The sequence below is a fragment of the Salvia miltiorrhiza genome, chromosome 3, assembly GCF_028751815.1.
Source record: "Salvia miltiorrhiza cultivar Shanhuang (shh) chromosome 3, IMPLAD_Smil_shh, whole genome shotgun sequence".
Classification (NCBI taxonomy): domain Eukaryota; kingdom Viridiplantae; phylum Streptophyta; class Magnoliopsida; order Lamiales; family Lamiaceae; genus Salvia; species Salvia miltiorrhiza.
Genome location: NC_080389.1, coordinates 39,749,695 through 39,768,279, shown reverse-complemented (window position 1 = coordinate 39,768,279; position 18,585 = coordinate 39,749,695). Strand labels below are relative to the sequence as shown.

The 18,585-nt window shown below is 38.6% G+C and overlaps 1 protein-coding gene and 1 long non-coding RNA gene across 2 annotated transcripts; both read left to right on the top strand.

Moving 5' to 3' along the window:
* The first annotated feature begins 7,987 nt into the window (after positions 1–7,987).
* On the top strand, positions 7,988–10,051 carry LOC131018791 (zinc finger BED domain-containing protein RICESLEEPER 2-like). The gene is made up of 5 exons (XM_057947500.1): positions 7,988–8,138; positions 8,253–8,804; positions 8,921–9,426; positions 9,528–10,000; positions 10,045–10,051. Exons 1-5 carry the CDS (start codon positions 7,988–7,990, stop codon positions 10,049–10,051), a joined length of 1,689 nt encoding a protein of 562 aa, XP_057803483.1.
* Positions 10,052–10,058: 7 nt separating this feature from the next.
* LOC131016664 (uncharacterized) lies at positions 10,059–10,625 on the top strand. Its single transcript, XR_009099176.1, has 2 exons — positions 10,059–10,223; positions 10,326–10,625. It is a non-coding gene; the product is annotated as an uncharacterized LOC131016664 (long non-coding RNA).
* Positions 10,626–18,585: the final 7,960 nt, after the last annotated feature.

The window sequence follows — 18,585 nt, the reverse complement described above, 5'->3', positions numbered from 1 at the left end:
TTCCCCCTTCGTATAGGCAAAGGGAAAAAGAAAAAAACTCAAACACCATAAGTTCTTATCTCTCTCTCTCTCTCTCTCGTGATCTGCTCTGTCTCTTCGCCCTCTGCTCTGGAAATCAGCTCTGCCTTCTAAGTCAGCTCTGGCTGAGTTAGCTCTGAAAAAGTCAGCTCTAGCCTCCGAAAGTCAGCTCTGGCGACTTAGCTCTGGAAAGTCAGCTCTGCCTCCGAAAGTCAGCTCTGGCGACTTAGCTCTGGAAAGTCAGCTCTGGCCTCCGAAAGTCAGCTCTGGATGTTCGGCTCTGCTCTGGTCAGCTCTGCTCTGGAATTCCAGCTCTGCTCTGGAATTCCAGCTTTGCTCTGGAATTCCAGCTCTGCTCTGGAATTCCAGCTCTGCTCTGGAATTCCCCAGCTCTGCTCTGGTATTTTCTAGTTCTGCTCTGGTATTTTTAGTCTGCTCTGGCATTTCCTAGTTCTGCTCTGGCAATTCCAGCTCTACTCTGGAATTTCCAGCTCTGCCCTGGCAATTCCAGCTCTGCTCTGGAATTTCCAGCTCTGGCATTTCCTAGTTCTGCTCTGGCAATTCCAGCTCTGCTCTGGCAATTCCAGCTCTGCTCTGGCAATTCCAGCTCTGCTCTAGAATTTCTAGTTCTGCTCTGGAATTTCCAGCTCTGCTCTGGAAATTCCAGCTCTGCTCTGGAATTTCCAGCTCTGCTCTGGCGATTCCAGTTCTGCTCTGGCGTTTCTGGGCAGAACGACGAGGTTTTCCAGTTTCCAAAACCAGAGTTTTTCGTCCTTTCTTGCCTCAATTCTCACTCGTACACCGGCCTAAATCTATACCTATGTGATCATGCTGTGCTTGTTCAAGTTCATCTACGTTTAAAGCTAAAGTTCTCGTCGTTTAATCCAGGTTTCAAGTCGTGGGTTCTACCGTAAAAGTGACTTAACATGCTTCTTGTGTTCGTTCGTATCTAGAGCCTAAAACATGCTTTCTATGAGCGTGTGATTCATGCTGAAAGGAGTGACAATAGAGGTCGAGAGTTACCTTGATGTCGCGTGCTTTGGTCGGGTAAAAACGATGGTTTCCCTTCCGCATTTTCGATCGTCGAGGTGCAAGGCGTCGAGGGAGGTGAAGCTCTTGCTGTTGCTGCTGAATATTTAGAGTGCCGAACAAGAGGAAAGGAGTGGCACAAAGGGGTTGAAGGGGAGTTTATATAGGTGTTCGGTCGTCTGCACTTGAGTGCCTAGGGGGAGAGCATTGGCTAGTAGCCCTGCATTGCGTGGAGTAGGGAAGGCTTTTCAGCTGCTCGCCCAATGGAGGGGCTGCTGCTGCTGCTGCCGTGCTGAGCTCGGAAGGCGTGGAGGTGGAGTGTGCCCTTTCGGCTGCTCGTCCAATGGAGGCTGCTGCCGTGGCTGCTCTGGTCTGGCGTGGAGTGTGGCGTGGCGTGGGAGAGGGGTGCAGCAGGCGACCCTTCGGCTGCCCAGCCAATGGGCATAGCTGCAGCCTCCTTTTCCACTTTTTCCTTTCTCCATTTTTCCTTCTTTTCTTTACTTGTAGCGTTGGCAAGTGTTGGGATTGGGTGGCGTGAGTGGTGAAGTGATCTAATAAAAGATCTAAATAAAATCCTTCAGTGTCGGTCACTCTCAGTATTAAAAAATACTGGTTTCGTGCTTGCTAACATCGATAATGCTAAATTAAATCCGTAGATTCAATCCGTTCGTCATTCTAATACTTAAATTAAATCCATAGATTTAATTAGCTTCAAAGTCGGAAATAATTCACGACTTAAGTAACAATGTGAAATAAACTCCATCTTGATAAATAACCCAACTTAGCTAAGTTGGTTATAACTCGGAAAAATAATCATTCATCAACTCAAAGATTCTCATCGCGGTCTTAAACACGCGAAGATAAATAAATGCATACTTGCTAGTGTAGTGACTCTGTCTCCAAATACGAAATTCAGAAACATAGCTGAGAACATAAAGTGCTTCATGTACTGGCAGATAGAAAATTAAACACACAAAACTGAAATTAAAAACTGATAAAAGAGCGGGTCGCTACATCATTGTTGTGCTTGGTGAGGATGGAGTCACGAACTTTGAGTATGTTTTTGATAAGTGAAGAGTCGCAGCGATGTTCGAGGGCAGTCTAGATGCTCCTTCCCTTAAGGTATTCGGCATGGATCCATTGCACCCATAGGGAGTCCTCTTTGGCAGCAATATTCCAGAGATTTTTAATCAATAGCGCTTTGTTCCATACCGAGAGGTTACGTAGAGCTAGTCTACCCTCCTCCTTGGGAGAGCACACTTTGCTCCACGCAACAGGACTTGTAGCAGAGCCCCAAACAAACTTCCTTACCAGGGTGTTGATACGGTCAATAGAAGCACTCGATACCTTGGAGGACCGATCTTGCTAGTTCCAGTTTACCTGCCATAGAGAGATTGATGTTAGACCATTTATTAATAGAATCAGCAATCTTTTTAATAAATGGTTCATATTGAGAAGCTAGAAGTTTTTTCGATGCTAGTGGAATTCCCAAGTATTTAGTTGGGAGATGTCCAATAGCAAAACCAAAGAGATCAATAATCTCCTATTTATGAGCTCCGAAGACTCCTCCAAAAAAGATTTGTGATTTGTAATCCCGATACACCTGTAAATTCAGATAAAGTGTCAGCCAAAATTTTCATGGATCCTAGGTCGCCTTTTCCAAATAACAGCAGATCATCGGCAAAAGCCAAATGAGAAATTTTCAGCTTTTCGCATTTTGGGTGATAGTTAAATTCCCTTTCCACTGTCCTTAGTTGTAGAAGCCTAGAAAGGTACTCCATACAAAAAATGAATAGTGTTGGAGGCATAGGGTCTCCTTGTCTGAGTCCACGTTTTCCTCTGATGAAGCCGTGATGTCCACCATTGATAGAGATGGCAAAGGTGGCAGATGAAACGCAGGTCATAATCCAATGTATAAATGTTGGGTGGAAGTTCAATCCACGGAGAACACGGTCCAGTAAGTCCCACGATATTGAGTCGTAGGCTTTTGGAGGTCGATTTTCAGCATACAACGAGGAGATATACGTTTCCTTTCATACTTCCGAATGATTTCCTGTGCAAGAAAGATGTTATCAGTGATTACTCTATTTTTAATGAACACAGATTGAGAAGGATTGATAAGGAGGTTAAGCGAAGATTGCATCCTTTTGGTAAGGATTTTTGTGATTATCTTGTACACCACATTGGTACAAGCAATCGGCCTAAAGTCCGCTGCCGTGGGGTTGTGCGCCTTCTTGGGTATGAGGGAGATAATGGTATGGTTAAATCTTGGCCAAATGATTCCATAATTGAAAAACTCCTGGACAGCTTTCACCACATCATTTCCCACCAGTTGCCATTGTGATTTGAAGAGTTTTCCAGAGAGGTTTGCGGTGATTGAGAATATTAAACGCATAGACAAAAGCCATGGAGAACTCTTGCTGCGTTTTTAAGCAAGTAAAATTCATAGCAATGACTTGGGCATCCTTCTTAAGAGTTAGAGCACTAACAATCAAAGGATTCCAGCATACTAAGATTCTCCCCCCTTTTATTATCTCAAAGTTATGTTCAAAATTCCATGAGGGCAAGATTTGTTTCATAAGTTTATCAATTTTCTTAGCATTTAGTTTAGTTTCTAAGAGTCCTAAAATAGCAAAAAAAATTTAAACGAATAAGTTCCAGTACAGCGGCATGTTTTTGGGGTTTAGCCATCCCCTTATGTTCCAAGAGGCACTAATCATAAGGAGACACAGTTAAGAGAGTTTTTTACCTCGTCCCTTACCTCCCTTCTTGGACGGGAATGCTTGCTTTATCATATTAAAAATAACTCAAGCATGCATATCCAGTCCATCTTGATCTTATAGTTCTTCCCGCTATCAATTCTTAGATGATAATTACTCCATCCCATCCACGATAATTAATTATGGTGTATACAATTTGTGAGATGAGGTTTTTGTAAATACTGTGTAAATGAAGGTAAAAATATAAGGGTATATATCCTCAAATAGAAATACCACAATTATGGTGGACGGACGATAATTGCAAAAGCCAACATTTATCTGTGGATAAAGAGAGTATCTTTTCATATCTTTATAATTGCTTAACTTTGTTCTTCAACATTAGGCTACTCCTATAGATGTTTGTAGTCATTTTTGTTGGTCCCGAACAAGTGCATACTGGTGTATGGGCGATACACCTATTAGAAATTTTTTGTTTGTTTTTCAGAGTATTATGTTCTAAACAAGTTCAATTGGTAACGAGTCAGTCGGTTTGATACAAATCAGTTTAACTAAGGTTAAACTGTCTGATATCCAGATAAGTATGTTCTAACTATGAGCACGGTTATACTGAATACTCGTAAATTGATTAGTTAGACAAATAACTGACTGGTGTGGAATGTTATGGTTAATTGCTCGCATTACAAAATCCTTGTTAAATTAACTTTTCAACTTAGTCAATATTCAGTTTAAGATCAAAAATTAAAAGCAGTTGTCCATGCTGATATTGATGCAATGTATAACTTGTCAGTATGCAGATAATATAAGCGGAAAGGTAGCATCTAATACTGAAAGTAAATATAGAAAATAAGTACGCAGTTGGTTTATAGTGGTTTCGAGCAATCTCATACATCTACTTTCCTTAGTGACAGAGGAATTCATTACCTTTGAATTCCTTATTTTAAAGTTGCAAGTTAGCCTATCAGGCTTCTTAAGCCAACCAGAACTAAACTTTGTACTTCTTAATCCAATACAGAACAAGTACAAGGATATCATATTTTCTGGAACAACTTGTACTAAACCTGACATCTGAAAGAGATGTCCCATGGAGCAAAACAAGAAGATTTCAAAGTCACCAACCAACGAAGATTGAAGACGTTTTCTCCAATTAAACTATTTCATCTGAGGAGCATAAATACGTCGCAACCTCCATTGGAAGACTTACCGAAAACACTGCTACTTTGAATTCTCATGCTATTAAGTATTTAACCATAATCTATCAAGAACACAACATATTTCGAATAAGAGAAATCTCAAAGTGTTTAAAAACTTAATTCTGGAGTTACAAGATAAGTTCTTTCAAATCTTGCATATAAACATTCCCTTTGTTCTAGGTGATCAATCTCCGTATCATAAGCCTAGATTTGAGCATACTTCATAACTCATGTTCACATTGTAACATTGTACTCATTAGTTCAAAACCCCTTCACCCCTAAACACCAGTATGCACCCACTTAAGACCAACAGAAAGAGAGTTGAAAAGAAAGAAAAAAGTGAAAGGGCATGTTTTGTACGTACGAGAAAAAAAAAAGAGGGCACGGGGTGATTCCGTCCAAAATACTAAATGTTGGTTATATATTAATAAAACTATATGTGTGGGCCAACTATTAATTTTCAGTATTAAAAAAAATTTGCCTCTACATATAAAACTAGGGGTGAGTGTTCAGATTCTGGATCAAATTTTTGCCTTATCCGATTCGATCCAATGAAAAAATATGAAAGTTTTCAAAATTCCATCTCAACTAAACCATATTATCCGAAAATCAGAAATATTTTGAATAAAATATGGTTTGAACCAAAAAATTCGAAATGTGAAAAAAAAAATCAAAAACCTGAAAAATTCGAAATACATACCAACTTAACCAATTATACCATTACGAGATGTCTAAAATCTTAATTAATAAATCATTCATTACAATCGACCAAGATCAGAGTGAGAGTATAGGGTTAGAATTTAGATTTAAGCACTAAAATAAAAATACATCTTAAAATATAAAGTATGAACCATTTTCAGTTTTTAGATCTTCAAAATCTAAGGTTGATTCATCATTTTGTTAGATGAATTCATGGTCTTAACTTCAAATCTCATAGGTAGCGAAAATTTATTTTTTTCAATTTAGACATTCACACATCGAATTCATATGTGTTCTACACAGAATTCATATATTTACATACGATTTTTCTAAGATTAAATCTCAATCGTTTGATGATGGGTAGATCATATATTACAAATATAATTCAGATTTTGGAGTTGTTCGGATTTTAAATGTATTAATTTGATCTGGTCCAAAAATCTAAAATTGATCTAAAATTTAATCTGATCCAATTTGAAAATTCAAATTAAAATTTTAATTTCGATCTAATTCAAATTTCATGTATTAATTTGGACACCCTGGTATAAAATAATAGAACTAACATTTTCTTCCCAGCCGTTAGGATTTACTATTTGTTTTGTTTGAGCGTATACATCTAACCAATCAAAACAACACCCTGGTGTTGCAACATCAGATTAAGATACAATATTTCAATTTTCTCGTCAGATATATATGAAGCTAACCCCCTAAGTTGGAACATATTATTAGCATTACTATAATCGTGACTATATATCACTAGTTTATTTATGAATTAAATATTTTAGTTATTTCTGTGATTGGTGCTATATCGTTGTCGAATATATCATGCATGACCACTATATGAATACTAGAATTTAGTAATTGTGGTCACTAAGAAATGTTGTCTAAATCCCAGGATTCCTATTTGTTTGTTGTCTCAAATTATTACTATAAAATTGTGCATCTGTATAATTAATGAGTTGGGACCTACATATTTGAGGCTCAACCGAGGCTTTTGACTCTGAAAAAGAAAGCTTAGCCAATCTATATTTGAAGCACGTCAAAATAATTTATGATTATTGTGTTGCATTATTGAGTTATTGGTGTAGATACCACAACTAGAACTCTATTGTATTCTTTCACTTAGTTAAATCGAATTCTCTTTTTATTGGTAGCTATACTTAGGATTATATATGAATCGAGTCGACCCGAATAGGGTTGTAAACGAATCGAATAATTTTGCTCGATTCGAGATTCGATTCGAAATTGTCCGATTCGTATTCGAAATTATTCGATAACAAATATTCGATTCGATATATATATATATATATATATATATAATATTTTAATTATAATTTTATAATATCTTATTCTGATCCTAATTGTATATATATATATATATAGAATATTAACATTTCAATCATAATTTTTGTATAATTTAATTTTTTAACCCTCTTTTTTAAAAAATAGTAAAAAGAACTATTATAACCCTAATTGGTTTCTAACTATCGCGCCTCCATTCCCAATTCAAGATTTGAAACCATTTTCAATTTCCAAGCTTCCAGCGGCGCGCCTGCCCTATTCTTCCCCCACACACTTCTTCTCCTCTTCTCCACGCACGCCGCGCCGTCTGCTGCTGCCCCGTCGTGTGCACCCCGCCGCCCTCTCCGTCTGCACCTCTAGCGTCGCCCTCTCCGTCTACTGCTTCCGTCGACATCCATCTGCTGCTGCCGTCAACGTCTGCCAGGCTCGTCGCACACCGCCGGTCGCCCTCCGTCTGCTGCTGCCCCTTCGTGTGCACCACACCGCCCTCTCCGTCTGCACCTTTCGCGTCGCCCTCTCCGTCTGCTGCTGCCCCGCCATCTGCACCCGCCGCCCTCTCCGTCTGCACCTTTAGCAGTCGCCCTCTCCGTCTGCCTCTCCATCTGCTGCTGTCGTCGACGTCAGCCTCTCCATCTGCTGCTGCTGTCAACGTCTGCCAGGCTCGTCGCACGCCGCCGGTCGCCCTCCGCCTGAATCATGTGAGCATATTTTGTTAGAAATCTGTGTGTTGGGCTGTTGGCTAGAATCTGTTTATTGAATCATGTGAGCATATTTTGTGAATCATGTCAGCATGTGAGCATATTTTGTTAGAATTTTGTTAGAAATCTGTTTATTGAATCTGTGAGCATGCTAGAATCACACGCCTCATCTACTACTTAAGTTTGAATAATTGTTGGTCTTAAGTGTGGCCTCATCTACTGTCACTTGAGTTTAGCCAATTTTCTGGCACTTGCCACCTAATTTGTGAGCATATTTTGTTAGAAATTATGAAGATATTGATACTTGTGATTTTATGTTTGTTTGGGCAGAATGGAGAACTCAAATTTAATAGAAAATACACCTCAAGAAGATGAGATTATGGTGGAAGAAAATGAGGTGGAGAAAGAAGTTGTGGATATAAATGATGATAAAGATGATAATACAATAGAAGGAGATGATGGAGAGGAAGATAAAGAAGAAGGTATTGATGGAGAAGATGCTAAAGATGGAGACAAGTAGGAGGAGAATAATGTTTTTGATAACAAGAAAAGGAAAAAATGTTCCAAAGCTTATGATGATTTCATTGAAGTGACAGGAGATGATGGAACTACAAAGCTTCAATGCATACATTGCAAGACTTTTCTTGCTAAGACGCCTACTGGCACAACATCTCATCTTTGGAATCACTTGAAGAGGTGTTTGCAAAAGAAGCTTCACTTGAAGAAGCAAAAGACGTTGCAATTTCAGCCTGTGAAATCCAAGTTTGAGATGAATCCTTTATCTGATGGCAGATATGATCACATGAAGCAGAGAGAGGCCGTTGCCCATTGGATTTTAATGGGTGAGCAACCATTTAATGCTGTGGAGAATGATGGTTATACTTTCATAATGAGTATGAACCAACCCCAATTTGAGAAGATTTCTCGTGCCACAGCAAAAAAAGATGTCATTAATGTTTATAACATTGAGAAGAAAAAAATGCAGTTGACATTGAAAGATATCAATAAGATTTCATTGACCACTGACATTTGGAAGTCAAAGGTGCAAAAGATTTCTTATATGTGTGTCACTGGTCACTTTGTTGATTCAGAGTGGCAACTTCAGAAGCGGCTTCTTAGCTTCATACCTCTTCCTCCTCCACATGGAGGTAATGCTATTTGTTTCTTTACATAATGTTGTCTTTCATTATATTTATTGATAATGACTCAGTACTTATATATATATATATATATATATATATATATATATATATATATATTTCAGGTGTTGATATCTATGATGGGCTTATAAAGTGCACAAAGGATTGGGGAATAGAGCACAAGGTTTTCACCATCTCTGTGGACAATGCCTCAAACAATGATGTGGCAATTCGAATTGCTAAAGAAACATTCTCTAGGAGCCGTAAATTGCCATTGGAAGGTCAGTTGTTTTATGTTCGGTGTACTGCACATATATTGAATCTCGTTGTTCAAGATGGTCTTCTTGCGATTAAGAAAATCATTGAAGATGTCAAAAATAGCGTGAGATTTATTAACCAATCAGAGTCTAGGTTGAACAAATTCTCTGATGTTGTGCACCACTTAGGAATTTCTGTGAAAAGGTTGATCATTGATTGTCCAACTCGTTGGAATTCTACATATGAGATGTTACTTGAGGCATATAGAGTTAGAGATGCATTTCCTATATTTCAACAAAGAGAGCCTTCATACCGCTGTTGTCCTAGCATTCTTGATTGGATGAAAGTGAAGGATGTTGTTGACATTTTAGAGGTTTTTTAAAATTCACTCATGTGATTTCTGGAGTTGATTATCCTACTTCTAATGTCTATCTTGGTGTCATTTGGAGAGTCAAGCATGTTTTGAATGAAAAGGAAAATCATGTTGATGAGTTCATTAAAGTAATGATTAAAAAGATGAAGGAAAAATTTGACAAATATTGGGGAAGTTGCAATCTTTTGATGGCTATTGGAGCAATACTTGACCCTAGGTTCAAAATGAGGTTGGTTGATTTTGCTTTCCATAAGATATATAATGAGATTGATGCACGTGCAAATATTATGAAGGTTCGAGATGCATTGTATAACTTATACTTTGAGTATGTTGAAGTTGATAATGCAAAATCTCAGAAGGGTACTACTTCAGAAAGATGTTCTGCTACATGCACAAGCTCCACATCTCAAGGAAAATTAGTGCCTAGTGGTTTGTCTATGTTTGATGAGTATCTAGACACTGTTGAGGTGAATGGTCCTTTGAAATCGGAGTTGGACATTTACTTGGATGAAGGGGTTGTTAGAAGTCAAGATGGGGACGGAGCTGTATCCTCTGAGTTTGATGCATTAGCTTGGTGGAAATTTCAAGAATTAAAGTTCAAAATTCTATCCACTTTAGCTTGTGATGTTTTGGCTATTCCGATAAGTACGGTTGCATCAGAGGCCACATTTAGTGCAGGAAGTCGAGTATTAGATCCTTATCGTTCAAGGTTAGGTTCTGATATGGTAGAGGTTTTAGTTTGTGGAGCAGATTGGATTCGCCAACTTCATGGAATCAAGAAGCCCGTTATGTCACATGTAAGTTAATTTTCTATTTATCTAACATACACTCACACACACACATTATGTTTATATTTTCATAAAATTGAGCTCTAATATTTATTTTCTTCATCTTGTTAGGAGGAAGAAGCACCTTTTTATGTCATGTTGAACACCACTTAAGTTACAAGCTTGGAGGAAGATTGGGTGCTTGACATTTGTTCTAGTATCATGTTATTTTGTTGAATTTGAAACTTTTCGTGATGTATGTTCTAGATGGATATTGTTTATTTTACAAACTGTTAAATTTGTGGCTTATATTGAGGATTCCCATAGTGGAATTATCACTTGATCATTTATTATTGTCCCTTTATTGTTATGTGTTTATTTGGTAAATATGTTGAATATATACCTATATTATTGAACATTTTTTTTCCTTCAGAATTTCGAATCGAATAGCATAGAATACAAGTCGAATACTCGAATCGAATATTTAAAAAAAATTAAGGTACTTTCATAAGACGAATCGAATACTCGAATCGAATCGAATAATTCGAAAATAGCAACGAATCGAATCACGAATCGAATATTAGTATCATTTCACGAATATGAATCGAATCTGGTGATATTCGCTTCGATTCGATTCGATTACAACCCTAAACCCGAATACCTTTTTCTTTGAGTTTGGTTTGTGAAATTTTTATTCTATTTGAATTTGACTCGAGTTTGAATTTGAGTTTTAAATTGAATTCGAGCTCGACTCAACAAATAAATATTGAGCTAGAGCTTGCTTCAAATTTGACTCGATAATTATTTGATTGAAGAGAGATCGAGCACGGCCCGTGTTTGACTCAACATTTTTTTTTCTTTACAATGGACAGCTTAGCGGGTATTTTGCTTGCTCCTGTGGTGTGAGGCAGGGGGACCCTCTTTCGCCTATTCTGTTTGGTATTAATGAGGATATGCTCAGCCACCTTTTCTTGAATTATGTGCAGTCGAGGCATCTGATTCCCATGGATTTTAGCCGCTCTGCGCACTTCCCTACACATCTTCTTTATGCGGATGATATTCTGATTTTCTGCAAAGCTTCTGTGAAGAATGCTTGGAAGATCACGGAGATTTTGGATTTGTATGGAGATCTTTCTGGGCAGATCTGCAGCCCGGAGAAGTCTCACATTTTTTTCGCTGATAGAGTTTCGCCGGCTCTGAAACATGGCATTTTGCGCAGTCTTGGGTTCTCTATGGAAGGGCTTCCGGTTACCTACTTGGGAGTTCCTCTTTTTGTTGATCGGATCAGGGCTTCATATTTTGTTGCCATTCATGATCGCATTATTCAGAAATTTGCTCGCTGGAAGGGGCTTCATCTTTCTATGGCTGGGCGCATTTGTTTGGTTCGTTCTGTTATTCAGAGTTCTGTCACTCATTCTATGATGATTTACAGATGGCCGAAGTCTCTAATTTATAGTCTGGATCGATGTTGTCGTAATTTTATCTGGTCCGGAAGCATTGATATGAACCCTTCTTGCTCTGTCAGTTGGTCACGTGTGTGCAGCCCACGTGTGGAGGGAGGGTTAGGAGTGCGTTATTTCTCTGCCATGAAACCAATTTTTTTGATGAAAATGGCTTGGCGTATGGTGCAGGGCAAAGATTTTATGGCCGCTATTTTAAGAACGAGATATCTCAACTCTTTCGGTTATGCTAAGCATAATCTAGGGTCTTCTCCTGTGTGGACGAGTGTTCGTGATCATGTGAACCAGTTGGTTGATGACTCCTATTCGTATATTGGTTCGGGAGCTAGCACGATGTTCTGGTGTGATGACTGGCTAGGGTATCGTTTGACGGACAAGCTACAAGTACCTCACTTCATGCATGACTTTTTGAAGCAGGCCGTGGATGATTATTTTTTTGATGGGATATGGCATTTCACTGAGGATTTTATTATTACCGATCCTGATATTGTCATTGATATTTTATTGCTACATGTGGGTGGTGACGAGGACACGCGGTACTGGAAACATTCGGTTAGTGGAGAGGTAACGGCTGCCATGGCTTACGCGCATACAAGCTATGATTTCCCTAATGTTTCATGGGGGACGTGGATTTGGGTGCACTTTATTCCAGAAAGACGTTCTCTTGTGTGTTGGCGTATTATCCATCAACGTTTGCCGACTATTGATGGTCTTATTCGTCGGGGTTTGCATGGTCCCAATCGTTGCGTCCTTTGTGGGAATGCTGAAGAGTCTATCAATCATTTGTTTTGGGACTGTGATGTTATTAAACCAATATGGGGTGAGTTTTTAGATTGGTTTCAAAACGGGGATTTTATGCAATGTGCGGATATTCACAGCTTGCTTGTTATGGCTTGGTCTTCGGAGTTCAGTTCTTTGATTCGTTCTTTTTGGAAGGCTGGTGTCATTAATTTACTGTGGAAAATCTAGGATTGCCGCAATCGGGTTATCTTTGAGGAGTCGGATTTTCATGCAAAGATGATTACTAGCTATCTCAAAGTTACTTTTAAGGAGTTAGATTTGAATTTTAAAAAGTTGGGCCATTCCAACAACTCTTGGTCGGATTATATTATTCTTCGTAGTCTTGGAGTAGCTACCAGAGCTATGCCCCCGCCTACGTTGATCGAGGTTCATTGGTGGCCTCTGGCTGTTCGTTGGATGAAGGTGAATACGGATGGGTCGGCTCATGGGTCGCCAGGTAATATTGCAGCTGGAGGGGTTTTCTGAGACAGCTGGGGTTGGGTGCGTGGTTGTTTTCACTTTAAGGGTGGTCGTGGGTTTGCCTTTGAAGCTGAGTTGTTGGCTGTTATTCACGCAATCTCAATTGCTCATAATCGAGGTTAGCTTTATCTTTGGGTTGAAGCAGATTCGGAGTATGTGGTCAGGCTTCTTCACTCGAGAAGAGTGGATGTTCCTTGGTGTTTCGTTGCTCTCTGGAAACAAACGCTAGCCAAACTGTTGGATTTTCACTTGCAGCTGTCGCACATTTTTCGTGAGGGAAATAAAGTTGCGGATATTATGGCTAATCAGGATCGAGTTGATGGATGGTGGCCCTATGCGATTGATGAAATTAAATCGGCGGTTATTATGGACATGGCGACTCATAGTGCGGTTCGCATTAAACATTGATGAGGTTTGTCGATGTTTTCAGTTCAGTAGCCTGATAGCCTCTGCATACCAGAGCAGAGCAACTCTGATTCCAGAGATGATCACTTCAAAGGTCAGAGCAGAGCTCACAGCAAAGACCAGAGCAGAGCAGCTCGTTTCAAAGGGAAGGGTAGAGGCCACTAGATACCAGAGCAGAGCAGTTCTTTTCAATCGGCATGGCAGAGATCAGAGCATAACACCTCTGAGGTCAGAGCATCGCCTAAGACAGAGCAGATTAGAGGGGCAGAGCAGAGAATGGAGTAGAGCAGCACAAAAGATCAAAGCAGAGACCATAGCAGAGCAGCTCAAAAGGCCAGAGCACAGACTGGAGATACGTCAGAGCAGAGACCAGACCATGAGGTCAGAGTAGAGTTTACGGCAGAGCAGCAAAGAGGACAGAACAGAGTATCTCTGATCTCAGAGCAGCGCAGCTCCACGGACAGAGCAGAGCAGAAAACACAGAGTTAAGGGAAGAGTTCAGAGCAGAGCAGAGCTTTTCTTGGCAAAGATCTAAGCTTTGGGTAGGCAGGAGGGGTGTTTGTGGCGACGCCGTATAACCGGCCGTGTAGCTACCCTTGCTGCTTACCAGTGGTTTATGTCTTCTTGGTTTGTGAGTTTGAGGATGGTTTATTTTTGGCAACAGAGTCTCACCGGCCAAAACTTTTTTCCTCAAGTTTTATCGTGTCTTGGGTTCACTGCAGTAGGGTGCTTACGGCGACGGCGTATAACCGGCCGGGTAGCTATCCTTTCTGCTTTTTGTGGGGTTGGTTGGGTGGTTGGTTGTGGGGGTGCTTATGGCGACGACATATAACCGGCCGTGTACCTTTCCTTCTTTTGGTTTGGGTTCGTTTGAGGTTGGCATTGGCGACGGCGTCTAACCGGCCTTTTTGCATTCCGTTCTATTTGGGTTTTGATTTTCGTAGGGTTAGAGCCGAGATTGTTTGGGGACGATGGTTAGGCTGAAGTTCCGGAAACTTTCTGTTTCGCTATTTTATTCGTTCTTTTTTCGTCTTGTAGGCGAGTACTCTTTTTCATTTTTACGATTTTTCCCTTTGGGTTTTCCGTAAAAAGGTTTTAATGAGGCTCGGCCCTTAGTCTGCTTTTCCTGTGCTTTCAAGGATTTTTTAGGTTTTTTCTTTTCGTTTTTATATAAAATCGCAGTTTAATACTCCCTCCGTCCACTAATTCAAGGCCTTCTTTCCTTTTTGGGACGTCCACCAACTCAAGGCCTATCCATTTTTAGTAAGTTTTTATTTATATTTAATTGGTGGGTCCCAAAACAATACACTTTTTCTCCACTCAACTAATAAACAATACATTAATTGTGGGTCCCTTTCTCCACTCAACTAATAAAAATACACTTTTTCTTAAAACCCGTGTTTTGCTCCTTAGGTCATGAATTAGTGGACGGAGGGAGTATTACTTGAGCTCGAATTCGAGTTCGCCACGTGAATGAAATATAGAAATTGTTATTCAAGTTCGAGCTCGGGCTCGATTGATAACTATTTTAATTTATTATTATATTTAAATTTTTTATTTTATTTTTTATATATTACTCCATCCGTCCGCCAAGATTATGTCACAATTACTATATTGGGCGTCCGCCAAGATTATTTCACTTTCCTTTTATGGCAATGGTCCCACCATCCTCTTTAATATTTTATCCTTACTAACACTCTTTATTTACAAAAAAACCACTCAAAATTCAATCTCAACCACTCATCTCATAAAGTGGTGGGACCCTTTCTCCACTACATCAAAATCATCACCAATTTTATTAAATCCCGTGCCCAAGCAAATTGCCATAATCTTGGCGGACGGAGGGAGTATACTATAAGAGTGGATTTTGAAAATAGCCACTTTGGAATAGTAAATTTAAAAATTACCCACTAAGATAAAAAAATTCAAAAATTAGCCACACTTACCCTTTTACCCTTGCATATAAAAATTTAAAAATTACCCGCGAATTCACAACTATCATTCATTTTGGTTGTGAATTCAAACTTTAAAACTCGAATTCACAAGCTATTCAATTGTGAATTCGAGTTTCAAAGTTTGAATTCACAACTAAAAATAGCGTTTATCGTGAATTCAATTTTTAAAACGTGAATTCACAACTGTAAATAGTGTTAGTCGTGAATTCGCGTGAATTCACAATTAGAAATATTGTTAGTCGTGAATTCGCGTGAACTCACAACTATAAATAATATTAGTCGTGAATTCAAGTTTTTAAATGAATTGACAACTAAAAAAGTCGTGAATTCAAGTTTTAAATGAATTCACAATTAAAAATATTGTTAGTCGTGAATTCAAGCTTTAAAACTTAAATTCACGACTATCATTATTTTTAGTTGTGAATTCATTGAACTGATTGTATATTCTAGTTTAAATTGTGAATTAATAGATCTAGTTGTGAATTAATAGATCTGATTGTGAATTCAAAAATATTAAGTTGTGAATTTATAGAGCTAATTGGAATCATAGATTTGAAAAGAAAAATCAACAAAATCCAACAACAATTAATTTAGAGATAAAAATTAATCAATTCATCGATTCGATCACCGCAATCGACGACAAATCCTCCGACTCACCGGAAATCCCTGATTTCATCGAGACCTTGAAATCAATGCAAACGTTCAGAATGAAAACAACACCTCGTGGTATTCAAGAATTTTAGATTCTTTTTTTGTTTTTTTTCTCAAGCAATTAATAAAAAAAAGAGAGAGAAATATATTAATGGTTGCGGCGTGTTTCAATCTGTTTTGGCTACGAAGAAGCAGGAGCAAGTCGCTATCAACACCTTCAACCTCAAGAAGCCAGCTGAGAATCGAATCCGACAACATGGAGATGAAGAGATTCGACAACTTGGAATGTTGATGATTCCGGAGCCGGAGAATGTGGAGACGTGGGAGGCGACAAACGAGGATCGGGAGGAGTGGACGGTGGATCAGTCGCAACTCTTCATAGGGAACAAGTTTGCCTCTGGGGAGAGAGAGAGAAGAGAAAGATGAGAGAGAGAAAGAGAAAAAGGAGAGAGAGCTAGCGTACAGAAAACGAGAGAGGAGAGAGAGAGAGGAGATCTGTTGTGATATTTGTTTTTTGAAAATGTAGTGTATTTGTGATGTTGTATTTGTGGGTAATTTTTAAATTTTAATTTTAGGGGCAGTTTAGTCATTTAACACAAAACTGACCATTATTTAATTTTTTTATTTGAGTGGGTAAATTTTTAATTTACTATAAAAAAAAGGCTAGTTTGATATATTGGCTCATAAATATACCGTAAATATATACATTTATTATATATATGGATATTCTAATCTTATATAAGTTATAATATATGCATCTTATTTTTAAATTATAACAATAAATTGTTAATTTTTATGATTTCCATTTTAATATATATCAAAATATATAATTGAATTTATTGTTGCTAATTAAGTGTTATTTGAGGGATGAATAAAAAAAATACATATATAGTTATAAAAATTTAGAGAATAAGTTTTGATAATTAAATAGTAAAATAAATACACTAATTGATAGTGTACAAAATTATTTACATGAACATATTTGTGAGCCTATTCACGAATATGTTCACGAGCATATTTGCGAATAGAGTCGCATACATGTTCGCGAGATTATGAGCCGAGTATACGCAGGCTCAAGTTCAGCTCGATAATTTTATCAAGTTTGGTTTTTAGCTCGAGTTCGGCTCTTTTAGGAGACGAACGAATTTCGAATGAGCTTTTACCAACCGAACTCCGTATAGTTCACGAACAACTTGGTTTGTTTATAGCCCTACCTATATTACTGTTGGAAAAAATAAGTTATAAATGATAGTAAATCCATAAATTAATTATGGTACATCCATTAGGATTTGTGGAGATTTAATTGTAGATTTAGAATCTACATTTCAAGAACATTAATTTAATGTATTTGATTGTTCATTTTCAAGTTGTAATGAATGAGCAATTAATACATGAAGTTTGATGTTTGCGAAGCATTTTAATGTGCTTATGAATGTGGAAATGTAAAATATCCCACATTTGAATAATAAAGAACCTCCATAGTCATTTATAAGTCTTATCTCTTTAGAAGGAAATAATCAAGTGTGTGCCACACATCTATGGTGCACTATAGTGGGATATTGTTTGTTAGCCATTTTCTGGCTAGCTAGTTTCCTATGAAGACCATCTGAGTTCGGGTGTCGGGCACGTGCACGCCATAATAAGCGCTTTGAGGTGTACTTTGCACGTTAGTCAGGGGATGCAAATGCTCGTTGACAATCCTAAGAGTCGACCGGGTCGACCTAAAAAGGGTATGGAACGTCCGCAAACTCCATTGAATCCGATTGACAGTATAAAAAGTCAGCTCTGGAATGCAGAGGGTCCAAGCATGAGGGTTATGAATAAGGGCGTTGTTCTTGACACTCCGTCGCCGATGGAGTTCTTGAATAAGGTGCACAATGCTCAATCTGGAGGAGCGCTTATGCAAAATTTTGTGGTTCACTCTTCTTCTTCAGACGCAGCTCGAGCTATGTCGGTTGTGGTTTCTAAAAGATGGGGAGATATGCTCGATGACGAAGAATATTTTGACGATGATGATTTAATGTTCTCTTAGTCTTGGTTGTTTTTCGGTTATCCGTGACTTTTCGCGGGTGCTTTCACTTGTTTTTTTCGCTTGAACCTTTTTATTCTCTTTTTTTAATAAACTTTCTATTCCAGCAGAGGCGTACTTTGCACGTGGCGCATCATGGCGAGGAACATTGAGGAGCCAAAAGTTTTGTATAAGTGACTTGTGAAAATGACTCGGGATGGTACGGTGGCTCAACAGCGGCTCGCTCAGACATGGTGCAGTTCAGTGCGTACATGGACATGTGACGTGGTAGCGGTTGCGTATAGGTGATACGTGCCCTGACCCAGAGATAGAAAGACACACCCATTTGGACCCAATTTTACACAGTTGTTCGGGTTCAATCACCATGAACCACCTCGTACCCATTCACGAAATGCCACCTTTCGCTATAAATAGAAGGTCATCCCATGGTCAGAAACACACATTCGACATATTGAATCAAACGTTTTCAAATCTACTTTCATATTTTTCATATAGTCCGAATCTACTTTCATATTTTCATATAGTCCGAATCTACTTTCATATTTTTCATATAGTCCGAATCTTAGAGAAGTGCTTAGTCTCCAGTGTCGAGTAATTCGCCGAAACGTCGAGCCTGTTAGTTTCCAACATTT